The sequence below is a fragment of the Paracoccidioides lutzii genome (genome assembly GCF_000150705.2).
Source record: "Paracoccidioides lutzii Pb01 unplaced genomic scaffold supercont2.19, whole genome shotgun sequence".
NCBI lineage: Eukaryota > Fungi > Ascomycota > Eurotiomycetes > Onygenales > Ajellomycetaceae > Paracoccidioides > Paracoccidioides lutzii.
In genome coordinates, this window is record NW_015440965.1 from 373,678 (window position 1) to 398,680 (window position 25,003).

The 25,003-nt window shown below is 42.6% G+C and overlaps 10 protein-coding genes across 10 annotated transcripts; 6 read left to right on the top strand and 4 right to left on the bottom strand.

Moving 5' to 3' along the window:
• Positions 1–59: 59 nt before the first annotated feature.
• Positions 60–559, bottom strand: PAAG_12255 (hypothetical protein; the record flags this gene model as incomplete). Its single annotated transcript, XM_015847768.1, has 2 exons — positions 60–236; positions 293–559. The coding sequence occupies 2 exons, from the start codon at positions 557–559 to the stop codon at positions 60–62; spliced, it is 444 nt and encodes a 147-aa protein (XP_015702618.1).
• An 892-nt stretch (positions 560–1,451) lies between these two features.
• PAAG_06657 (importin subunit alpha-1) lies at positions 1,452–3,481 on the top strand (the record flags this gene model as incomplete). The annotated part of the gene is made up of 3 exons (XM_002791441.1): positions 1,452–1,694; positions 1,987–2,496; positions 2,570–3,481. 3 exons carry the CDS (start codon positions 1,452–1,454, stop codon positions 3,479–3,481), a joined length of 1,665 nt encoding a protein of 554 aa, XP_002791487.1.
• Positions 3,482–4,672: 1,191 nt separating this feature from the next.
• On the bottom strand, positions 4,673–6,994 carry PAAG_06658 (acetamidase; the record flags this gene model as incomplete). The annotated part of the gene is made up of 7 exons (XM_015845957.1): positions 4,673–4,681; positions 4,856–5,004; positions 5,097–5,241; positions 5,385–5,598; positions 5,697–6,060; positions 6,141–6,552; positions 6,713–6,994. The coding sequence occupies 7 exons, from the start codon at positions 6,992–6,994 to the stop codon at positions 4,673–4,675; spliced, it is 1,575 nt and encodes a 524-aa protein (XP_015700183.1).
• Positions 6,995–8,226: 1,232 nt separating this feature from the next.
• Positions 8,227–8,593, bottom strand: PAAG_12256 (hypothetical protein; the record flags this gene model as incomplete). The annotated part of the gene is made up of 2 exons (XM_015847769.1): positions 8,227–8,493; positions 8,564–8,593. 2 exons carry the CDS (start codon positions 8,591–8,593, stop codon positions 8,227–8,229), a joined length of 297 nt encoding a protein of 98 aa, XP_015702619.1.
• A 2,065-nt stretch (positions 8,594–10,658) lies between these two features.
• Positions 10,659–11,391, top strand: PAAG_12257 (hypothetical protein; the record flags this gene model as incomplete). Its single annotated transcript, XM_015847770.1, has 4 exons — positions 10,659–10,757; positions 10,865–11,023; positions 11,098–11,147; positions 11,301–11,391. The coding sequence occupies 4 exons, from the start codon at positions 10,659–10,661 to the stop codon at positions 11,389–11,391; spliced, it is 399 nt and encodes a 132-aa protein (XP_015702620.1).
• Positions 11,392–11,652: 261 nt separating this feature from the next.
• PAAG_06659 (pantothenate transporter liz1) lies at positions 11,653–13,489 on the top strand (the record flags this gene model as incomplete). Its single annotated transcript, XM_002791443.2, has 5 exons — positions 11,653–11,778; positions 11,925–12,028; positions 12,093–12,447; positions 12,539–13,216; positions 13,325–13,489. 5 exons carry the CDS (start codon positions 11,653–11,655, stop codon positions 13,487–13,489), a joined length of 1,428 nt encoding a protein of 475 aa, XP_002791489.1.
• Positions 13,490–13,962: 473 nt separating this feature from the next.
• On the top strand, positions 13,963–14,691 carry PAAG_06660 (hypothetical protein; the record flags this gene model as incomplete). The annotated part of the gene is made up of 1 exon (XM_002791444.2): positions 13,963–14,691. One exon carries the CDS (start codon positions 13,963–13,965, stop codon positions 14,689–14,691), a length of 729 nt encoding a protein of 242 aa, XP_002791490.2.
• A 107-nt stretch (positions 14,692–14,798) lies between these two features.
• PAAG_12258 (hypothetical protein) lies at positions 14,799–15,262 on the top strand (the record flags this gene model as incomplete). Its single annotated transcript, XM_015847771.1, has 2 exons — positions 14,799–15,060; positions 15,210–15,262. 2 exons carry the CDS (start codon positions 14,799–14,801, stop codon positions 15,260–15,262), a joined length of 315 nt encoding a protein of 104 aa, XP_015702621.1.
• A 1,475-nt stretch (positions 15,263–16,737) lies between these two features.
• On the top strand, positions 16,738–17,036 carry PAAG_06662 (hypothetical protein; the record flags this gene model as incomplete). Its single annotated transcript, XM_015845958.1, has 2 exons — positions 16,738–16,833; positions 16,890–17,036. 2 exons carry the CDS (start codon positions 16,738–16,740, stop codon positions 17,034–17,036), a joined length of 243 nt encoding a protein of 80 aa, XP_015700184.1.
• Positions 17,037–18,433: 1,397 nt separating this feature from the next.
• On the bottom strand, positions 18,434–20,802 carry PAAG_06665 (hypothetical protein; the record flags this gene model as incomplete). Its single annotated transcript, XM_015845959.1, has 5 exons — positions 18,434–18,984; positions 19,016–19,794; positions 19,870–20,100; positions 20,143–20,614; positions 20,667–20,802. The coding sequence occupies 5 exons, from the start codon at positions 20,800–20,802 to the stop codon at positions 18,434–18,436; spliced, it is 2,169 nt and encodes a 722-aa protein (XP_015700185.1).
• Positions 20,803–25,003: the final 4,201 nt, after the last annotated feature.

Below are 25,003 nucleotides of genomic sequence, written 5' to 3' on the forward strand. Positions count from 1 at the left end.
ATGGAGCCGCAGCTGCAGCTGCTGAGACTTTAAAAGGCTGATCGGTAGGCATCGAACTTTCAGCACCGATCAGGGCAAAGGCATATGATTTCTCGGTAGCAGTAAGCTTTTGAGTATTGGGGTGCATAGATATCTGTGGGAGAGAGCCTGGGATTCGGTGCTTTTTGGAAAATAACCCAGGGAACAAAATCATTCTGCGTGCAGAGCCCAACAGTCGCGGCTTGATATGTCCGTATCTGTAAGTCATCAGCAAGCCCACGAGTCTAACTTGATGCTGCAGGAAGATACAGACCCTAATCTGTCGCAAAAGAACGACATCCCCACGCTGGGGGGCCGGTACATGCGTCTCATTGTTGTTAAAGTAGCGGATTTTGAGACCGTTCCAGGCCGCTGAGGAGAAGTCACTATCTTTGAGAGTGAAGGTTGATACATATGAAGATCCCCCGGAAGGTTTTGGCGCAAGGGCATCAACTACAACGGCGATAATATTCACCAGTCTATCCCTTTTTGACTGTGCAGTTTGGATGTCGTCGAATCCGACAGGTAGAGATGGGGCCATTATAATATGTAGGCCGAGAAAGAGTGTCCGACAGGAGGAGACGGAAAAATGTCAATTGGGGGGTGTGACAAGAGACCGAGGACACCAATTGGGCAATCAAGGATATATTTAAAAGGGGATCTAACTATCCCAACGGTGGACTTGCGCGTATATAATTTTGATCAAAGACTTATCTAGACTGGTGTATATCGACGGGGAGCACATCCCGGAGAAGCTGAAAAAAAGGAAATATCACACGCTCAATGCTGACGGCACTGTAGCAACGTAGAAAGATTTGCAAGATAGAATTATCTTAATCAGTTTTAATTCCGCTATTCCCGAGAGTTCTCCGTCTGGGAGTTTGATCTGCGAAGTGAAGCGTTGCAGGATGTTTGTTTGGTTTGAAGAGAAGCCCGGAGATAGGTCGGCTTAAGGAGAGCCACGCTTCCTAATCAATGACAATGCGCATTTGAACAAAAATTTCTCTGTCCTTAGCTATTTCTTTCTTCTAATTGTAGCTATGCTCAGGTGTAGTTGTGTTCGATACCTGCCTAGGGTAGATGCGTGGAGTATCAGCAATGCGTTTGCTTTGTGTCCTCCTGCGCAGACTTTTTTGACGTGAGGTTCTTTGGTGGTCAGCACACTCTCCTGCTTAGTCATCAAACTGGCTGGTTCAACCGCCCAAAGCAGAAAAGCCCCTCACTTCAATCTTTCCTTTTCTTTTCTCCTCCCAGAGCGCCCGAACCCCAAAACAATCGCCAACGTCAAAGGATATAAAAGAGAGTCCGTCTATTCCATCTCCTGGTTACTGCTTCTCTAAAGTTGTTCTTGGGCGCTGTGTTGCTGTGTCTTTCTTTTTCCTCCTGCTTTTTTCCCTCCTAACTGTAGCTCCTTGTCCACCAGTACTATCGCCATGGCGGAGCGGTATATCCCAGAACACCGTCGCACTCAGTTTAAGGCTAAAAGCTCCTTCAAGCCAGATGAGCTCCGCCGTCGTCGTGAGGAGCAGCAGGTCGAGATTCGGAAGCAGAAGCGCGAAGAGAACCTCGCAAAACGGAGAGGTATTCAGACCCGTGATGGAGGCATCGGTGTAGGCGGAGGCCCTGGTCTTGCTGCCGATGATAGTGATGAAGAGGGTGGAACCATAGAGAGTGAGGTATGTGCATGCGTTCTGTTTTGTTCTTATTTTTTTGATTATTTTGGTGCATATTTTGTGTGATTTCGCGCCATTTTCATGGCCTGTCCGTTGCCCCTGGCCCTAGCTCTCAAGCTGTAATGCACAGCAGGGAGCCGTTTGGCTCCTGAGGGCCACTATTGTCAGTGATGTCATGCAAAGAATCAAGATTATTGAAAGATCCCCGGAATGGAAAGCTAGAGTCTGTTTTTGAAAGATGACCGTTGAGATAATGATTTGATGTGGAATAACTAGCTGATACCCCTCTCTGTAGCTGAACTCTGAACTTCCGGAGATGGTCAAGGGTGTTTTCTCCGACCAAATCGAACTGCAGATCCAGGCTACCACTAAATTCAGAAAACTCCTTTCCAAAGAACGGAACCCTCCTATCGAGCGAGTTATTGAAACTGGCGTTGTCAGCCGCTTCGTTGAATTCCTTCGTTCACCCCATACTCTGGTCCAGTTTGAGGCCGCTTGGGCATTGACCAACATCGCTTCCGGATCTGCACAGCAAACCCAGGTTGTCATCGAGGCTGGTGCTGTTCCTATTTTCGTTGAGCTTTTGAGCAGCCATGAGCCCGATGTGCGGGAACAGGCTGTTTGGGCGTTGGGCAATATTGCAGGTGACAGCCCTCAATGTCGCGATTTTGTTCTTGGCGCTGGAGCTCTCCGTCCTCTCCTCGCCTTGATTGGTGATGGTCGTAAGCTTAGCATGCTTCGAAACGCCACATGGACTTTGAGCAATTTCTGCCGTGGAAAAACCCCCCAGCCTGACTGGCCAACGGTATTTCTCTCTCTCCCCTGCATGGTTGATGGCTTTTAGGTGTGATTGCTAACCCTAACTGTTGGTATTATAGATTCTGCCTGCTCTGCCCATCCTTGCTAAATTGGTGTACATGCTTGATGACGAGGTCCTGATCGACGCCTGCTGGGCCATCTCCTATCTCTCAGACGGATCAAATGACAAAATCCAGGCCGTGATCGAAGCCGGAATTCCTCGTCGGTTAGTTGAGCTGTTGATGCATGCTTCTACATCCGTCCAGACACCAGCTCTCCGGTCTGTTGGTAATATTGTTACTGGCGATGATGTCCAGACCCAAGTAATTATCAACTGTGGGGCTCTTCCTGCCCTACTCTCCCTCCTCAGCTCCACGAAAGACGGTATCCGAAAAGAAGCTTGCTGGACCATCTCCAATATTACCGCTGGCAATTCTACGCAAATCCAGGCAGTTATTGATGCTAACATCATTCCTCCATTGATTAACCTTTTGTCGAACGGAGATTTCAAGACTCGGAAAGAAGCCTGCTGGGCCATTTCAAATGCCACGTCTGGAGGCCTTCAGAAACCAGAACAAATCCGCTATCTCGTATCTCAAGGTTGCATTAAGCCCCTTTGCGACCTTCTTGCATGCCCTGATAACAAAATTATCCAAGTTGCCCTGGATGGTCTGGAGAATATTCTGAAGGTGGGAGAGATGGACAAGGAATCTGCTCAGATGGGAGAACCTAGCGTGAATCGCTATGCCCTGTTCATCGAAGAGGCCGGCGGCATGGAGAAGATCCACGATTGCCAGAACAACGCCAACGAGGAAATCTACATGAAAGCATACAACATCATTGAACGCTACTTCTCCGATGAAGAGGAAGCTGGTGCTGATATTGATGAACTTGCACCCCAGCAAACACAGGCCGGTTTCACCTTGGGTACCAACCAACAGCAAGCCGGAGCCTTCAATTTTGCCAATGGTGGAGATAGCATGGACATGTAAATGTCTTTCTATTTATCCACGCATGTCCAAATCAATATCAGCAGCTAGCACAAGGCGAGAACCGTTAAGTTCACGGTGTGACTCATCACTAATTTTCTTCCTGTTCCAACACAACAAGTCCGATTATTCCAGCAATTTTTTGCCACTTTTTTCCCCTTTATTTTCAACGAACCGTCCCACGATTAAGAGATTCACCGTCATGTATTCTCCCATTTTATATTTCCCTGATTTCATTCCGCCGCCTGTCGGACCCCGGCACATTTGTTACATTGTTTGCCTTATGCACACTACCTAAACCCAGCATGTTCAATACACCGGCGTATTTCTATCAGACCTTGTCCCCATGTTTTCACGGCCTGTTTCTCTCTCTCTCTCTCTCTCTCTCTCTCTCTCTCTCTCTTTTTTTTTTTTTTTTTTTTTTTTTTTTTTTTTTTTGAGTGTAGCTATGTGGGCGGATCGGCTTGACAACGAAACTTGGAAGCCCGTTAACTGTTCGAATTTCATTTCCCCTTTGTTGATGAGGAGGCTTGGGCGTCGTGCAATATTTATTTCTCTTCCCTATCTTTTTTGTTTCCGTTTTCTACTATAGTTTTTCTACCGTTTTCGATTTTCACCCACGTCCTCTTTCTTTTGGGTTTTGGGTTGTGGTTGATTTCGAGTTTTCTTTTCCCCATTTCACCCATGTCCACCATCCCTTTTCCCTTTCCCCATATCCCAAATCAACAAGCCCAATTTACTTAAACAAACGTGTATCACTCTGTTTCTAACAACAGCCCTGCCAATTTTTTCCCGCTCTTCCCTTCCCCCCATCTGCACTATTCTTCAAGAGCAAAGCAATACACAAAATAAATGAAGAAAAGTTTTTCATTATCATTACAACGAGTTTTATTTCTCACGTTGAATACGAAATATACTGTGGATCTAAACAGAGTGAGGCTGTTAGTCTTTCTTTGCATGAAAGTCTATTACCGGTTTGATGTTCTGCTGTAAACAAAAGTTGAGTTCACTGATATTGTCTTCTCCCATCTTCTTATCACCATCCCCAACTTTCTTCGAAGGTCAGGTGGCTAACTTGTGCCAAACCTTAAGCAAAGAGATAAATGTGAATAGACCTATCTCTACCTTCTATGAATTGGAACACTACCAAGTGGGTATGTTGGATATGTAATAAATGTTGGCATCCTACGGACTCTATTTGCCCTGACAAAACATACAGAGGAATGGGAAGATATGTTCAAATAGATACCAATTGAACGGATAATGCAATATGCGATAAAATCCTAACATACCATCTTGGATCTTGCCAACCGAGGAAAATATATATATATAACGTGAAATGGCCTTTTTTTCATTATGCACATACAAATTACACACATTGCATTTCGGGAACGTATCCCCCCCGGGGCTTTTTTCCTGGAGAGCCTTCGAAATAACTTCTCCCATCATCGCCACCTTCTCCTCCTCTAGCCTACGCCCTACAAGCTGCAAACTAACAGGCTGCCCGTGGACGACGGCGGGGTTGTCTGATGAAACAATTGTATTAGAGATGGACGTTTGGTGGAAAGAGAAAAGGGGGAAAAGAGCAGAAAAAAGAAGGCAAGAATGTCAAACATACACTCCTTTTGCACCTCGCCGTCAATTATACTGAGTTCAACCTCATCGACGGCGGGAACATCTACGGTGGCGTCGACGTGGACACCGCACGGGAACGATAGGCACGAATAATCGAGGATGTTGTAGACGCCGGTGTAACCGACGTGCTTGAAACGCGTGTGTTAGACCGTTGCATACGGGTGTTGGCGGGGCTACCGATTCTCTGTTAGCTGACTACGCTACAGCGAACTGTTCTATAGATAGTGCGGAAGAAAATGGGGGGCATACTCACTCAATAACCCATCAAGACCCTCGATTGCATTCCATCGCTCCATGTACTCCTGCTGGAGCTTGTTGCGCTCGACGTGGAGCTGCCACAGTGTCTGAACGCCGCCGTCTTTGACTTGGCCGTACAGGTCCATCTCAGGTCAAATGGGCTCTTTGGAGGCCGCAAGGATTCCTTGCACGGTCTTTCCGCCGTCTGAGAGAAAGAAGCGGTCCTAGCAAAAGTAGGGAGATTAGAGCTGTCGATTTTTTAATTTTTTTTATAGCTTTTGATCCTTAATGGGACAAATTGGGACATACTAAGATATCAACCCCTTCCTTGTGTCCCGCTGCCTACCAATCTACAACCTCATGTCCAGCACTCCTCAACTTCTCCACTGTTTCCTTCAGTGCTGTTAGGACACGTGGAGTTGGCCGCACGAGACCATCATCCCACAACACTGCTAGTTTCAGTCGCTGCTTGGGCTCCACAGTCCCAAGGGATTGGAATGCATTTTGGATCCCGGACCCAGGGCTCACTGTTAGCAACGGTGGATGCGAAGAGTTGATGCACTCTAGCGTCGTAGCCATGGGTCCGTTGACGCTCAGGACGGACTCCTGTCCCGCCAGTCCGGATTTGGTCAGGAAGTTGGGGAAGCGGCCGAAGGAGGGGCGCAGCGTGAAGATGCCTGTGCAGGCGGCGGGGATGCGGAGAGAGCCGCCTGTCATTGAATTGCTGCTGATTAGCTATATTTCCCACTACTTGGGAAATTGGAATGCGGAGAGCCGTTTAACTACATACCAATATCCGTCCCAACACCCAACGGACTGCCCCCAAACGCAATCAACGCTGACTCACCCCCAGATGAACCACCGGAGGTAAATAGGCGATGGCGCGGATTCAATGTGTGCCCAAAAACATTATTTACCGTCTCGGCAATCATCGTTGCTGTCGGGACGTTGGTCTTGACATACAGGACCGCTTCCGCCTCACGCAGCAGATCCGTCATGATGCTATTGTACGTGGCCGGGTCATTGACCCAGCCCGTAAAGCCAATTGTCGAGTCCTTGCCGATAATGTCGAAGTTGTCTTTCAGGGAAATTGGGACACCGTGAAGAGGCCCGACTGGTTTGCCGGTAGCAGCGAAGTGAGCGTCGAGTGCTTTTGCGCTTTCCAACGCCGCTGGGAAAAGGGTTTCTAAGAGGCAGTTTGTCTGGGCGGATATGTTAGCTGGGTTTTTTTTTTTTTTTTTTTTTTTTTTTTTTTTTTTTTTTGACTGATGATTGGGTAGGAGAATGAGCAGGCGTATGTTTCTCTATTGTAGATATTTTATTTTATTTTATTTTTATTTTTTTTTGCGAACACTAACATACCAGCTGATGAGCGGCAGCAGCACGTTTACAGAATGCGTGAGTTACAGCTTCCGCACTCCAGACGCCCGTTGCGGTTTTCTGTAGGATTTCGGAAGCTGTTGAGCTGGTAATCTCCAACTCATCTGCTGTGAACCATCCCGATTTCTCAGGGAAGCTAGTCACATCGGCCTGGGATTCTGGAGGGGAGATTTCTTGTTGGATAATCCATTCCGACGGGATGGAGGAGAGAAGCTCTTCCCTCTTCGCAGCGGCGATAGCCTCCCAGGTGTGTTCACTGAGCATTTTCTTAGGTATGTGTTTTAGCTGCTCTTCACCCTCTGATACTATGAGTGGCTAGTACTCTTAACTACAGATTAAAAAGTGAGTATGGATATCAAAGCAGTCGGCCAAAAAATGCTCTACGACAACCATAAAATAACAGAAACCATCAGTTTAGAATGCAGAGAGAAGGGATAACGAGATAGTTAAATGATGGGTATATAGAACGAAATATGGAACGAAATATCAACCCCGTGGGGCCAGTAACACCGGCAGTCTCCTCCTCTCCCTGACCTGTCTCCGTCGAAGCATCCGAATGATTGATGACTTTCCATCCACATGCTCTTTGGGTGCAAAATGCCAGAATACGTTCCCACTGAGAGGAGCCCGCTTATCTGATTGCTGGAGAACGGCCGATCAGTTGGCCACCCATTTCATGGGGCATTCTTAAGCCTCTCCCTCTGGCCATCATTATTCTCTAGATAACAACAAGCAAACGACCCCGCATTGGCTCCTTTGTGGTGATTAAAGGGTTGGTTGAATTGAAGGGCGGGTCCGAATTTTTTTTTTTTTTCTTTTTTTTTATTCGGCAGAGAGATAACTAGTCAAAAGAGGTGTTGAAGGTGTGTTGCGAAGTAATCAAAAGCGAAACTAATGGGGTTTTATTAGTCGCGTTATCGGCTTGTTTGGGGGCTGTTCGGAGAGTTGTCAGCGATGTCCAGTCTCCTGGGTAGTTAAACGCGACTGGGAGAGAGCAATTTCAAAACTACCCAAGTTCCTACCAGTCGACGCCTGTTATATATGATTTCCTCTCTGGGATTTTGCTGCTCCTCCTCTACCGACACGACGTCTATGCGCCATGCAACCCGTATCAAGGCAAGGGATATAGAAATGCAGTGCCCGGGCTGGGGGCCTTGGCTCTGTATTTGGTAGGGCTTGACGTAGTTAGTTACTGACCCACCGATCGCCCTCCTCCTCACGGGATGACTTGAAATGTAAGGTCTCAACAGCCACCCGTTGTATTCATTAGTTATATAAAATTGGTGATTTACAAATCTAAATATCCTTAGTTATACGTACTTTGATTTCTTTATCACAAAACACTTCATATATTATAACCGTCAAATGCATAGGAAATTAGCTGTAACCACTCCGTGCATTGGTTGGGCGTTGGTGGGTATAATAATACGTTTCGGCTGGCGCCTCGGCAATGGAGCAAGTTGTTTTTGCGAAAATTGAGCTGTTCCCAGACTCACCTATGGCTTGTTGCCACAGTTGCATATCGCAGTGCATTCCAGCGTATATATTGGTGCCGCAATACGCAGCAAACCTAGATCTCGGAATGTTGTAGAACCCTCGTTCCCGCTCCTGATCTTGCAACGAAAGCGTTGGCCGTGCACCGGGGGACCCGGGTAGCCCCCATGATCATCGTGGGCTTCTTTGGCTACCAAGTCGTTGATGAGTTGCCAGTGTTGGACAGCTGGAAGACTCCGGTAGCACATACGGAATACATAGCTATCGGGCTATGATACGATATGAGCATGGATCTCGGTAGGACAGGGAGCACCTCAACATTCTTCCATATAGTTTTACCAGAGGATGATCGCCGCAAAATGGATACATTTTATTCTCAGTCAAGGCCATCAAATAACTATATGGGTTTACACTGTCATGTAATCGTTCGATATATAGGAAAAATGTTATCGTTGCAATAGCAATCGCATTTTGACTTATCTTCCTGTTAATTTGGTATGAACCCTTTAACATTAGGGACCGATATCATGATTCGTAGCATAGATATATGAATCCTTGCTATAGTTAACTGCTTCGCAAAGATCCACCCCGCTTTCGTCGGTGGAAACGCCATTGACTTTCCAAGTTTCTTGATGAAGGGGGCAACAGCCGTTGGAAAGAGATGGTCACACTGCATGCTCGGCATTGCCGCTGCATATTCTAAACATTTGATCTCTTTGCTGGACGTAAAGTAGCACTCTCTCATGGGCCAGGATTTGGGGAAGTGCGGTACGCTGTCTTAAGCTCAGTGACCAACTTAAATACCCAGAACCACGGTTATCAACCCAAGGATCACAGCGTCGGTCGGTAGGTAGATTTTCGCAGGCTAACGAATCGTTTCTCGTTCATATATCAGCCCCGCAAACGGGAACTTTGGGGTTCAGAGTGTGGAAACCACTCGTTACATCAAGCCTGGGAATTGAGGAGACCCTGCGTCAAATTTCAAGTGCATGAGAAATTTTTGCGTAAAGTGCAGCGTTGAGATCATTTAACTCGCATTATTATTCTAATGCTAAACATAAAAGGAACCCTCGGTTAATGTAAGACCTGTACATCACTATTATGAATAACCTCGCTGATAACTACCTGTTGATATGCCTATCAGAGGGGCCACCGAACTCTGTGCTATACTCCCCTTACTTACTCCGGGAGAGGGATTGGGATCTAAAATACACGAAGAGGTAAGTGTTGAAACTTGATCCGAGTTTCTACACACCCTCCCCTCTTTGATGTGTTTGAGAGATATGAGGAGGTAATGAAATCAAAAGTTGATCCATAGATGCGTCTGCGTGAGTAGGGATTGCGGTGGAGTGAGTCTTTGCGTTTGGCAGCGAGGAGCCGGACGCTTCTGAGACGAACATGAACGGCTGGATTCTACATACCAATATAGTTTGCGGATCTCGCGGAAGGAATGTTCTTTTAACAGAATTTATTCAGAATCAAGGACTTCCCAGATTGTTTCGCACGATGCAATTCAAAAAGACAAGATTGCTAGCGGATGGGATTGCAAATGAAGGAAGGGGGTTTGAGGTCTCCAACCCGTCTCTATTTGACAAAACTCGTAGATATGCCTGATATCAGCATCCCTGACATCTTCCCGCCTCTACCTTCTACTGCTCGAAAGCCCAATATGTGGAGGAGTTCAGAAAGTATCACACATCCATCTTTGTCTTTTCTCCGGATAAGGAGACTAGCCCATCCCCTGAATATCCTTCCCCGGACGACACCCACCGTCATGTCATGGATTATGATTGATTGACCTCCTCCGCCGAGAAATTGGCTGAATAGGCGACACAGGAAGAAGAAAAAAACCTAAGACGTTATCCGCCGGCTTCGTGAGGATCAAGACTTTGCGGGCGGAACTCCGGTTAACCCCTTGGGGGGGCTATCAAAGGGGATAAATGAGAGACAACAATACAAGCCCCAATCCCAACTTTCCCAAGAGCCGGCCTCTGCAGTTGATATAGTTAGTTTGGTTAGCTAGTTAGTTAACTCTGGCCCATGGGGGTTAGTTAAATACTTGGCTGGGCGCGTTGACACTCTTGAATCAAAGAAGCATTCCTCGGCGAGGCAGCTAATGTGGTAGCTAATAACCTCACTCATTTTTCTACCCTGTCGAGACATTGCTCTGTTGAGCTCGCTGTGTCGCCTTTTTAACTCTTCCGCACATAACCACAGATATCGCCCTAGAGAGTAATGAACCCCGCCGTTTTCTTCGCAATCAATGGACGGCTCTGAAATGTAGGTGAAGCGTCAATCGTATTATTTTGGCACTTCAACTCCGATCCACGGACAAATATATGTTCAGCCAAATGTATTTCACTATCTACCCCCTAACTAGAGTGAAGTCTGCTTCTGAGGTGACCGCAAACACGGACTGCTGTCATGCTTAAACATGATTCGACAACCCATCGCCGAAACTGAATTCAGAGAAAAAGCGGATACCCGCACCGGCGAACCTTGGTTGGCCACGAGGAAGTACAGGCATCACGCGGTATTTGGTTTGGCAGGCAAAAAATAATAACAATCAACTTGACAAATCGCTTTGGCCCCTGTGGGGACGTAGGGAGACCGGTAATCGCTGATTTAAACCGGGCTCAGAGACAGTTGAAGCAGTCGGAACGGAGTCAAGTGGCGAAAGCTGCATTTCCCTCGTGTCTTGTCGCCTCAATAGCCCTGCCTTCCCGCGTAGGGGAGGGAAATGGAGAAACCGGAAGAGGGAGAGGCCTAGTAAAGGGGGAAAAGGTGGTGCTTCACCGGGTGGGCTACTATTTACACTATTATTCCGAGATGCAGAGATATCTGGCATTACTGACATAACGGATATACACTAGGTCCTCTCTCCGGAATCCAATACGTCCCCCGAATTCATGAATTATCTCAAGTCAGCTGCGAGCAATAATCATTTCACCACCCAGCAAAGGGACAGACGTCTGCTGAGCAAATCTTCATCTACGCTTCCAAGGAGCGTCCACATCCCAAAAAAAAAAAAAAATAAAAATTATCAACGGCAAGAGTTAATAATACCTCTGACTAGCTCCTCATCGATCGGAAAAGATATTGCGAGAGATACGGCCGTGTCTCCAAAACTTGGCATGCGAACGCGAGATATGGAACTGAGGAGATAGAGCCGAGGGTAGCTGTGAGCTGGCTGGTCAAATATAACTAATCAACCCTGCTTCCCCCGAATTCCTCTTTCGATGTCAATTGCTCGAACATACGTAGGGATATCCTCTTTATATATATTATCTGGGGTATCCTGGCCCTAATATCTCGCCTCTTTGCTCCCGGTTGTTGGATTGCGAGTGCGTGAGAGGAGAGCGGTTTTCATAACTATCATCTCCATCCCTAATAACTCACTGGTATCTTCGCTCTCAACCGTCGCCGCCATGGCCCGCAACAAGTTTATGCAGTATTTGCGCGGCACAGAGAGCAGGCCTGGTGAGGCTGCCCTGTTGCGCAAGATTGACTTTTTCATTCTCACATTCTGCTGTCTGATGTACTTTGCCAACTATGTGAGTTTTGTTGACTATTTCCCTTGATGACCGTTGGCAGTGCTCCAAGGCAGATATCTCGAGTTATTGCCGTCTTTCTTCCTTGAAACGGTATGGTGCGGGTTGCGCGAGGGGAAATATATGCTAACAACTACATGTCTGAATAGTTGGATCGAAGCAACTTGAACAATGCTTATGTTTCCGGAATGAAGGAGGATTTGAACTTCCAGGGAAGGCAGCTCAATCTGATCAATACCATATTTACCGTCGGGTATGGTTATCAACTCTGATTCGTTCCATGTTGTACATCGAGTCTGATATTCCTATTTCTGTAGATATATTCTTGGCCAGGTCCCCTCCAATCTGGCTCTTATCTACTTCAAGCCTAGAATATTCTTCCCTTGTATGATGCTGCTCTGGGGTGGCTTGACCATGATTACAGCTACCGTGAAGAACCCACAGTCCATCATGGCCATCCGCTTCTTCCTCGGGTTGGCTGAATCCAGCACTTTCGTCGGCACCCACTACATTCTCGGTTCGTGGTACACAGAGTCCGAGTTGGGAAAACGAAGTGGAATTTTCACTGCCTCGGGTCTTGCAGGGACTATGTTTGGCGGCTTCATCCAGACCGGTATCCATAAGTCACTACATGACGCCAGGGGATTGGCTGGTTGGAGATGGTTGTTTATTGTATGTTAAGTTGGCTATTCCGGTTCCTGCCTCGAACCTCTGAATATTTATCCTAGCGTCCTCATGCACAATCTAACATAAGCAACCCTAGATTGACGGTCTTATAACCTTACCAATTGCCCTTTATGGTCTCTTTCTCTTCCCCGACACCCCTTCCACCACCAATGCCCCCTACCTGAATGCCGATGAGCGCGCCCTCGCCATCTCCCGCGTTCCTGAACCTGTGCGCGAACGCACCCCGTTCAGCTTCTCTTTCCTCAAGCGCGTCTTGAGCTCATGGCATTGGTACGGCTTCGTCATGCTCTGGATTATCGCGGGAGAAACCGAATCCTTCTCCACAAATGCCCTCCTGGCCCTCTATATGAAATCTCACACGACCAACAAATACTCCATCTCGCAGCTCAACAATTACCCCACAGGCGTGCCGGCTGTCGGCATCGTGTCAACGATTGTCTGGGCTACATTGACTGATTTCTTGCATGGGAAGAGGTACCTGGTCGGTTATTGGATTGGTATTACTGGCGTTGTTACTTCTGCGATGATTTTGTCCCCCGGAGCGTCGACGGCGACGATCTTCGGCGCATACTATTGGGCCGGCTCCGTGTATGCGTGTCAGGCAACGTTCTTTGCATGGGCTAATGATGCCATGCGGTATAAGGATGATGCGTTGCGTAGCGTTGTCATTGCCAGCATGAATATGGGGAGTAATGTGGTTAACGCTTGGTGGGCTTTGCTCTTCTACTCAGCCGATCAGGCACCTTTTTTCACGGTATGTCCATCGCATATACGCCTTTTCGTCTGCAGTCGTCTTATCGCGTGTGCGGACCTTGCTAACTTCCTTTTTTATTTATTTATTTATTTATTTTTTTTTTTTTAGAAAGGTATGTGGGCAATGATTGCCTGCTCAATTGCAATGGCCATTTGGACTGCCGGCATTGTATACTTCTCCGTCCGTGATGAGAAGATCAAGGAGGCGCAAAGACGGGAGGACGAACCTCAGAAAATAGTTGAGAAGATAGATGTTAATGAGAGCAAAGTTTAATTGCTGATTATGTATTGTATATTTTATGCGACTTGTTGCATCATTTCGAATTATCCCTTTTTCTCTCTGTTTGCTGCCCTTGGTTATTGGATGGAGAGTTCATAGTTACAAGGGCGTCAACATTTTTACGCGAGCCATTGAGTCTGGGGCATATGATCTAGGACTCTCCATTTATATACATATGATCCTGGAATAAAAGTATAGAATCGATGAACTTCATGACATGACTATTTGCAACGCTGTTCGCAGGAAATCTGATATCCTATCGAAGTTCTTCCGAGTAGTAAGCCAGAACAAAAAAGCCCTTATCAGTTCAATCACGTGGTGTTATTAAGCATTTTTTTTGCTTCAACCTCCCCCTCCAACTGCCAGAGGGGCTCTATGGATGTTATACGCCCTATCCGACAGCCCCTATTTTCTTGTAGAGCTCAAAATTCTTACAACCCAAAAGCCCCTCGAAATATATAGATATTATGAACGTTCCGCCATATCCCGGCATTCCCTCCGGACCATCCCACTCCTCCTGTTCCTCCTTGGAAACTTCAACCCTTCTTCGCTCTCCAACCACGACCAGCATGACCACCGCCTCCTCCACCTCCCAACATCAACACCAGGAACCCTCTATATCACCCTTAGATGATATCTTCGACACCTCACTTCCCATCTTCGAAGAAGCCTCAGTCCAAGGCAACCGCACCAATATGTCAGATAGCGAACCATCAGACCTCCCATCCTTGCGCCGCCAGCATGTCACGGCCGGCTACCGAGATGGCATTACCGTGGCGAAGAGCGAACATGTCCAGCGCGGGTTTGATGCAGGATTCCCTGTTGGTGCCGAGCTGGGGTTGCGGGTTGGAATTGTGTTGGGTGTTCTTGAGGGGATGGCAAAAGTGACCGCTGCTGCAGGTCGTGGTGGTCGTGTCGGCGGTCGTAGTACAGATGCCGGCGGGAATATTAAGGAGAATAGACCCTGTCGGGAAGGAGGAGAAGATATGCAAGTCTTATTCGAGACAGCGAAGAAGGAGTTAACCTTACAAAGCATATTTGGTGCTGTTGCGACTGACGTTGCAGTGGAAGCGGAGCAGACGGGTGATGGCGGACGTCAATTGGAAGACCCGTGCTTGAAGCTGAGGAGGGCCGGGGAAGATATTGTGGCCGAGTGGGAAGGGAGAGTTAGAGAGTTGTTGGCTGAGAGCATTTGAGATCAGTTCATCTGTGGTTTGGATTCATACGATATCCGGAAACAGGTGTAATTGGATTTTTCCATCTATGCGATCCAAAATTCTCCCCGCTTGGAGCCGCTGGGAGAATGTTCAATGCCATTGGGAACCTCCGGATTCGCAGAGTGGCTGTGCCATTTTTCGAAATTCTTGGTGGGCTGCTTCGTCCTGGGAATAATCTGGGAATAAGTATTGACTCACAGCCATATATGGGATGCAGCACCTCCCGACTCCGACTCTTCCCAGGCCAACGCAGTGGGGATTTACAACTTGATGGCTGTTCATCTATATATTCACCCGGTAACAGGCGGCCCCTCATAAGTAAGAATGCAGGTTCGTTTGAAAAGTATGGTACGTAAATGTCTACTGTTCAGCCTTTCCCTTTGGAATATATAATTCTCATTACTGTCCCCTTTTCTTTGTTATCGGTTTTCCATTGTCGCCTTTCCATCAATAATTGAGAATAGTGTTCTTATACTAACATGAGATCCGACATCTAGGTATTGACTACCCCTGGGAGTTCGTCATGATTGAATACCTCTTAACTGAGTAGGGTCCAAGTGGAATGTGTTATCCAAAAACCCCCGAGAGATCCAATGTTTTCTCCCCAATATCGGAACTATATAGAATGACATGGGGAATGGAACATGTAATAAATGCGGAATTTCCGATTAGTCTTAAACCCTAGTTCCGGTTTCGTATTCTCATGGAGTATTGTCTCGTGCGTATCACAGAGGCTCCTTGACCCAAGGCTTCTGCCCACCAAGGCATCTTGTCGAGGGTTTACCAAAAGGACAGAAGGGTGAAATCAGATACCAGGCATCCACAGAATAATAGAAAGACTAGAACACACAATTTTCCTTCCTGGTTAACTTCCCATCGGCATTGACAGTATCATATAAAATCAGGTACAGGAATGGTGTTGATTTCCACTGTGACTGGATGGGGTATGCCGGTTGTTATACTTTTGGCACCTCCACCTGCGATTTCGAGACTTCTGCCAAAGGTATTAACAGTATGAGAAAATGCAAAATGATGAGAAAACTGCTGAGCCTAGTTAACGTGGTATTGTGGAGAAATCAGGTGTTACTAAGCTGGTTTTTCGAATTAGATGGCGACCTGTGAATTCATTTTGATATTGCACATTTCTTTTTAACTTTGCTTGTTTGAGGAGCAACATAAACTAAGGTTGACAAAATCCCAAAGAATTTAAATGAGAACGGTAAACTTGTGCGGGCATTCGTCGGTCTCCATCCTCCGCACTGAACATGGATATGCAAAGACTCCTGCGCAAAGCGGTGGGATTGCTGGAACGAAAACTTGGGTTAGATCGAACCAAGGCATTTCTTGATAGGGCAACAGCGCCGGTTTTGAACACAACTGGCCTCGATAATAAGATCATACCAATATTTGGATTTGGGTTGTAAAGAAGCCGCGCAAACGTTTCGGGGTAACAAAATACTCATACGTAATGAGCTGGCGCCGTGGATACCTAGGTAAGCTAAAGCAGGAACTTTGACGCGTGAACGTAATGTAGGATTTGGCTCTGGGCTTGGATTGCATGTTCAACTTGGATAGCTCATTCTGTTAGGCCATAAAATTATATTGATCCTGTTGTTAGCCGTTGATTGGCTTTATTGTTTTGAAATTTTCTGGAAGAAGCGAAGGTATGTCAACTGGGAATAGTTCCAATGACATACGTAGTAGCCTTCCAAAGTATGGCCACATGCTTTCAAAAAAAATTCGACGTAGCGATTGAGAATCAAACCCCCAGTTGAAAAATTTTCTCAACACATACATTCGAGACTCTCGCCACTCGTTACAACGACATAACGAAGCTGGGCTAATCCAGTGTGCTGAGGATGAGGAGAGCAGCACATGAAGGCTTCATGTCGCACCCATGGTATTGGAATTTGGAACACACGAAATAAGCCATGGAAACCGTACTGAAAGGTTCAGTAGAGGAGAACATGGGCTAAATTGGACCAATGCTGACGATAGGAGGCAAGATTATTGGAAGTGAAACAAATGCGGAAGCAATTGAATTGCGATAGCAAGCTGAGGGTTGCTCAGACCGCAGCAGGTGGCGAAGTGAAATCAAGGAAAGTGGGATTCAAGTATAAGGTGTGTATCAGATATACAGTGCTAACAGATCAATACAAAGGATAATAGGCAAATAGCTCAAAGAGAAGGGCGATGAATATTCTGGTAGACATTGCGAAGATCGATGGCAATTTCGAAATGAATTGGAGCGGATCCAGTCATGCCTTTGCATGAGCGATGTTGGTGTTAAAATAGCAGTCCATGAACATGGGCAGCAACTGTAGGGAGTTATGAACAAAGCATTAAATGGAGATTGTGAAGCGGGCTCCATTTTTGCTCAATCATGTTGGTTTGGGCAAACCCATGGGTGGGGTTTTGCACGTTCATGCAATGGTTCGCATTTCATAGGAACCCTCGGGAACGATAAACTTAACCGTTTAAAGTCAACATGAAAAACTTGGATTTCAGCAGACGCCCCACGCGGTGTCGAGAAAGTGATAAGACTTCCCGCTGTCATGACGAGGCGAGATGTGTTACTACATCTGGAACTTTTTGACGGCGGGTGATGTTAGGACAGGGATGTATGTTTCTAAATGTGCACGCAGAATGGAGCTTGCCAGCTCATCAAAGGCTAAGTTGGATTTGCCCACCGCCATTTTGAAGCAATGCTGCTGGATGCCTGGGGCTCCTTGGGGCTCTTATTTATGTACCCGCTTTTATCCTGGATACGCTTCAAAAACACATGCGGGAGTTCAGGTTTGCATGTTTGGAGGACAGTGGATTTTATGAGGGGGCGCGTGTGGGAACTAGAATGACGTTCTCGGAAGGCATCAAAGTTGATTCCTCCTCCCAATGGCCTCTCCAGCAGGAATTTAGTCTTCCACTGTTGTATTCTGGGTCGCATAGATAAAATACGCCCGGGCTGTCATTGTCGGTTATGTTTGCAAGCGTATGTGTGTTTCTGTGGCGGATCCTGGTGCCCAAATTTCTGTCTGATGCTGAGGTGGACTGCTGCAACTGTCCGGCGGAAACACCACTTTCCCAACAACCTGCTCAGAAACGGGGAAGTATCGTCGAGGTATGAGAGAGCAAGACAGCAAGGAGACAAATCCTCCTATGATATATGCCAAATAGAGGGACACTGGTCAAAATAGCATACCGCTGGCGCATCTGCCAACCAAGAATGTCAAAGGTCGGGAACGAGGGGTTGTACCCACTCCGTAGTTGCTTGCAGGATCCGTAGCCAGCAGCCATCCGCCGTCATGGCGCCGTGGCCAGCGCCGTAGCCAGCGCCATCACATGAAGTAGCTTATCTTGGCATATTTAGACAAGCTGATTTTGCACTTTGGTAACCCACAGATATTCATCAGACTATGTTGGTTCGGAGCCTACCTGGGAACGGCGGAGTGGCCTGGTTCCAGGTTGTGAAGAGTTGATCAAAGAGTTTCATGCAGAATGGAAAGGCCGGCCATCATTGACTTCTCTGTTGGGTTACAGGCACTTCAAGCAGAAGTACATGTGATGATGAAGCAGAAGAGGAACTATGAGAAACAAACTGGTATAAATCAGACAGTACACATTAAGCAGGCTAACTAACATACTTATTCATCATAACAAAGCAGGCTAACTAATACAAACAATACTTACTTTATTCATCATAACAGAGTAGTCATTAAACATATCAAGCTTCAATCAGCGCTATTGCATCATCATACACCTTAATAATAGGATCATGGAGTATTTTTGGGTCTTGTGGTGTTCCGACAATAATTCCTTCCTTCCCATAAGGAAACAGCACGCCTCGTATGGTCCTGCAGAGGAGTTTGACACACTCCAATTCCAGTGGAAACTCCTGCAGAAGGTATTCAAATCCATCAGCTTGCATGTCACTTCGCTTGATTCTTGCAATTTTCATATAAGTTCCAGTATTCCATTCTTTCAGCAAGCTGTCTTGCGGCAAGACCTGTCTCTGTCTCTGTCTCTGTAGCTTATCTAGTTTTTCCCAGCTGCGATGGGCACACTGCCAGATAAGCACATAGAAGAAAGACTCAAGGTCATGCCGGTAAGTATGGTCAACATTAAGAAGCACTTCAATTGCCATGAACTTCTTTGTGCCAGTCCGATAGTGTGCACTGCTTTGCTCGCTTTCAACTTCTTTGGCAAGGTCCAGATCAATTAGCATGCCAGAGTGACCACCTGTCTTTTCAGGATTGGTTATTATTATATTGTTCTCTGAAATATCCTGATGAAGAATGTTTCCAACCAGGTAAAAGAGACTGATGCGACTTTATTGCATCACGAAGTGCCATGAGTAGCTCCAAGGATGATTTGTACCTGTAGATTGGCTGGCCAGCAGGTGATATCACCAGACAGCGGAGAACACGATTGTCATAGAGTTCCTTGCCATTCCTGTCAAAGAGACTTGGCTTGTGCACTGACTGAATGGAGAAAGTAAGTTCATTCTTCTGCTGAGAGGTCCTTAATGATTGACTTGTGAAATGTGATTGTTTGGACACCTGCATTCCCTTGTCTGGATATTTGCGTTTCCTAGAGGGCTCAGCAGGTGGCTGAGATTGATGAGGTGAGGAGGCTATACTGGGGGTTGCACTTTTGAAGTCATGGCGTTTGTTGTTGAAGGTCAGGCCGCAGCGCATGTCAGCTATGCTGGTGATGGTACTGTGTCCAATAATCCTGGCAATCCCTTGGACATTTTTTTGAGCTGCTAGCGTGAGGAGTTCCACCTCTGGGCGCCACTTATCTGATACCCATGAGAGCTTGGCTACACCCTCCACTTCTCCATCATCTGTGAGAAAACATGTGGTCCCATGGCACACAATGGCATGCTGAAAGGTAAGCATTTTACTCAGCTGCAGTATCATTTCCTCTGAGGATTCAGGCTCTTTGATGGTTATTGATTTGCTGCCATCTTCATTCCTAGCAATAAAGGTATCCAGTCCCAGCTCCTCATCACTCATCATGGTGTAGCCCACAAACACCTTAAGGAATTGTCTTGGATCTGTGTTGACATCAATGATGCCTGAGCTGTAAGGGCCTGAGCGGTCAAACACCCACATCTCCATCTTAGTCCCGCAGACAGTGAATGCGTGGACAAATCACCGGGTGGGTTGGACAGCAAAGATTTCATGCACATAGCAGCTTATCTGCAGCAATGTATCTTTGGTCCTGATCTCCTTCTCTGATTTTTTCAGCTCACCAATCACCAGGATGTCTCTCCAGTCATGTTTGCCTTGTGAGAGGCTTGTGCTTCTAGCTCTCAGAAGGAGGTCAACTTGCCATTCTGCCTTTGAACCAGTAAGACCTGCTTTGCTCTCTGTGGTGTAGTAGATGCTGCGTGATTCTGAGAGAAGGCCTTCTTGAAGATGAAATCACCAGGCAAAGACATCACTCTGCATAGGAGGATCAGGAAACCGGGCCCAGTTCCCATCACTGTCTGTGGCTAGCACATGTCGACAGATGGCATCTGCTTTGTCACTCCAGTCTTTTCCCTCAAAGTACTTGTTGAAGAAGCCCTCAACATCCCAAAATGTGCAGTCACATATCTCCTCAAAGATTCTCATATTCACCAACTCGCGTCTCTGCTCGGAGTCTTTCTGTGATGATGAGGCGGATTTGACTGGCGTGCCATAAAAGGTAGGGGGGACATATGGAGTCGATTGTGAGATGGTAACTGTGAGATCAAGGACAGCCTGCCAGATATCAACATCTGGTGCGTTTTGGATGATGAGCTGCACCAACGGTCGAAAGTGGTTGCAGTTGAAATCACCCTTGCGAATGCGTCCAAAGATATCTGCAAGTTGAGAAGCCACATTATGATTACTTATTTCAGACTGAAGGTCAAGAGCTATCTCTTGCCCCAGAAAAAAAGTTAAGAAGTTGTGATATTGCCTTTTGACAGATTTCATCCTGAGGATCAGCTGAGACATCATATATTTGCTCTGCCTCCTGAAGTGAGCCTCGCAGCTGATCTAGCGAGTCTTTAAAAGGATGCTTTGTGATGAGATCGTAATGATGATGTGAAAGGTTGGCCATATGGGATGTTATGGCACATGCAGCAGTAGAAGGGATGGGGAAGCAAGGGAGTGAATTGAAAAGTTTGTTTTTAACTATGTGTCAGGATATCTCAACAGCTAATGTTGTATCAAACTGAGCTGTATATTCCTTGCATCGATTTTATCGCTATTAGCTGCTAGTAAAATAGGTTGTTGGTTAAACAACCAAGAAACGGAAAGAGAAGGTTGCTAGGCGGTTCCCACGTGTACGGGTTATTTGTATGCGGGGTAATTGTGGGGGTTGGTTGCTATGCCGTTGCCTAGACAGTTGCGATTACCGATCACCTGGGCCTGGTGGCCTGACGCTGTCGAGGAGGCTGGACGGAGCCCGGAGCCCGTTCTACGCCATCACACTCTATACTCTGATTTGCAAGGTCTACTCTGTTCATATAATGATTGTAATCATCAATCATGACAGGAATATCAAGACTTTTCACTGAGTCATTGTCAAAAACACAGTGAACTTGAAGATCATTTGTAGAGGTAATTCCTGACTGTTTTCAATTGTGAGTAATAAAACTGTCTGATGAATGAACTGTAGACATTGCTAATACCTGTTATGATGCAGCTGCTTGTATATGGATTAAGATTGATCCATTCTAACCTCAACCATATTCAGTTGCTCATGTTGATCCGATCCGATCCCCAACCACCCCTATATATTTGGCTGCTCGTTCATTCCACATTCTAATCCCCAGTTTAGTATTCTCGTCGCAGCTGCCTAGTTAGATAGATGAATTGAAGCTGTTGTCTTGTTATTGTAAGGACACTTAATGTGGATGAATTAAATGTCAAAAGGAAGTGTGAGAAGCTCTATAACTAAAATTGTAAGAGGGTAGATATATAGATACTGTGAGTGCTATAAAGGGAAGAGAATAGCAATGAATGAAATATATATGTCGAATTGAATAGTAGCTAATCATTGAATCTCTCAAAGGAACTTTGAGAATTCAGAGTGTTTATATATATGAATAAGTAACAATAGATTTTATCTTTAATCTTTCATGAAATAAGAAATTAGCAATGCAGTGATCTGAATCTTCATGAAGTGCTGATTCTATTCTCTAGAAAGTGCTGATCTGTACTGATTCTGAATGCTGAATTTTGAGATGATGCTGATTCTCTAGAAGGTGCTGATTCTAAAGTACTTTGCTAAGCAGTATGAAGATAAGTGCTTTAATAAGTAGTGTGGTAAGCAGTGTGAGAGCAAGGAGCTAGTATAGCGAGTCTTGACATCATAGTTATCATTTTGACTCTAGTTGAATCATAACAATATCACATTATTATCTTTTCATTCAAGACAGAGAACTTGCTTCTTTGATATAAAGTATAGAATATTATATGATAATTTGTTGAAGGTATTATGATTTTTTATTTCCTGAAAAAGAGGAGAAAGATCATCAGACTGAGTAATTTCATAGACATTATAGCTATATTTTCAAAAATGATTAAATAGAATGATTAATGTGAAGTAGTTCTGCATATAAACTGTATAATCAGTGATATCATTATTATTAACTAACTCTCTTTTTAATTGAATATAAGATGAAGATTTCAGAAAAAGATATAATAGTTCTTTTATTATTTTTATAATATGAGAATATTTAAAATAAATAAACTAAGTATTAAAGAAAAATGTAAAAAGCATTATAATTAATATCATAAAAAAATAGAAGTATAGATATTATGAATATTATAAAGAAAAAAATAATAATAAATAAAATATATATATAGAATTGAATAATAGTTAATTATTAAATCTTTTAAAAAAAATTTAAAAATTTAAAGTATTTATATATATAAATAAATAACAATAAATTTTATTTCTAATCTTTTATAAAATAAGATATTAATAATATAGTAATTTAATTATTTATAAAGTATTGATTTTATTCTTCAAAGAATATTTATTCTAAAGAATTAATTTTTGAAAAATATTAATTTTAAAGTATTGAATTTTGAGATGATGTTGATTTTTTAAAAGATATTGATTTTAAATATATTATTATTATTATTATTATTTATTTAAAATATATTTAATTGATAACTATAATATTTATTTAATTATATTAAAATTTAATTATTTTATTAATCTAATTAATAAATAGTATATAAATTATATAGTTATAAAGTTCTATATTAGAATAATATAATATTTAATAAATTTTTAATAAAAAATAAACTTATAATTTTAATTTTTATTTAATTTCTTTATTAATTTAAAAAAATATCTCATTATATTATAAAATAAAAGTAATTTAACATAGTATAGAATAAAATAATTTAAATTAATATAAAAGAAAATTTAAAAAAAAGTAATATTAAATATATATTATATTTAAGAAATAAAATAATATTTTAAATTCAATATTTTTAATTTATATAAATTAAATCTTAACTTTATTTAAAATTAAATTTTATTTTTTAGAGATAATTTTTATTATCTTTATAAATTCAATTAAAAACTTTTTTTCTAATTCAGTATTAAATAGAAAAATTATATTTAATTGATTTATTAAATATTTTGCTTTTAATTTCTTTCTTATCTCATTATTTAATGAGTAATCCATCAGTATATGATTTAAATTTTCAACTATATCATAGAAATCATATCTATCAAAGTTCAAAATATCTTTAATTTTTTTATATATAATTTAAAGTAGTAATATCTAAGTTTTAATTATATTATAAAGGAAAATATAGTTATATAGTATCTCTGAGATAAACTATCAATATAATTACTTTAAATATTTAATAATTAATTATAGTTTTAAATAAATTAATAAATATCTTTAAATATTTTAAATCAATAGAGATTTTAAATAATAATTTTATATATAACTTTACAGTCTGAATATTCAATAATTGAAAAGTCAAAAATTTTTTATATAATTTTTATCTTGAGAAGTTCAGAATTGAATACTTGTTATTATTTATAAAAGTATAAATAATTTTTTTTATTGATAAAGCATACTGAGATATTACTCTATATGTGAAGCTTTGATAAAAATCTCTATCTTTTCTTTTATATAGCTTATATAATAGATTAAAGTTGTTCATTAAAATCTAATATATACCTTCAGTGCTCATCTAAAAAAAGTTTCTTAACTGCTTGAAAGAAGATAATATATGTGATAATAATATAAACTATTCTATTTGATATCAAATTTTCTTTTCTTATAAGTGTAGAGTTGAGCAGATAATTCTTTCAATTCTTTCATCTTTTATCTGAACTATATAAAGACATATCTTATTTTTGATGAAAGAGTGCATTTGTTAAAGTATTTTGAGTTTTAGAATAATAATGAATTGAGAAGAAAAAATGATTCAGAAGTTTTGATCAATATATCTAATGCTCTATAAGCTTTTATACTATTATAAAGTATTATAAATTTTTATAATTTATAATAATTTGAAACTTTTTAATATTAATAAACTCTGAGTTTATTTCTCAAGATGGTGAATGATTGCTAGAAATTTTTTATTATAGATTTTATAATTATATTCTGCAAATATTATCTTTTTGAATATAAAAATATATGATTATAAAACTTCATCATCATCATACTGTATTAGTGCTTTATCAGCGACATACTCAAAGAAGTTAATTTCAAAAATTGTTTATCAGTCAGAGTTAAAAATAGTCAAAATAAATATAGATATAAATATCTACTTCAGTCTTTTAAAGACTATATCTACTTTTTTATTTTATTAAAATATAAAATCTTTTTAAATTATATCTATTAATAATCGTATGATATTTAAAAAACTCTTTATAATTTATTAATAAAAGTTAATAAATTCTAAAAAGTTTTAAACTTTTTTAATAGAGTTAAAGATTTTTTATTCAAGAATGACAGTTATTTTTTTAAGATTTCTATATATATTCTCATTAACTTTAATAATAAAGTTAAAATAAATTGTAAATTTTACTTCAAATTTATATTTATTTATATTAGTCTGTAACTTAACTTCTCAGAGTCATATAAATACCTGATGAATATATCTTTGATACTCTGTTTGAGACTCATTAGTGAATATCAGAATATTATTCATATATACTGAAGCAGTCTTATTAAAAAGATTTTATAAAACTTAATTGATATATTTTTGAAATATATTTGAAATACTTATAATATCAAAGAAAATCATAGTTTATTCAAATAATTTATATCATATAT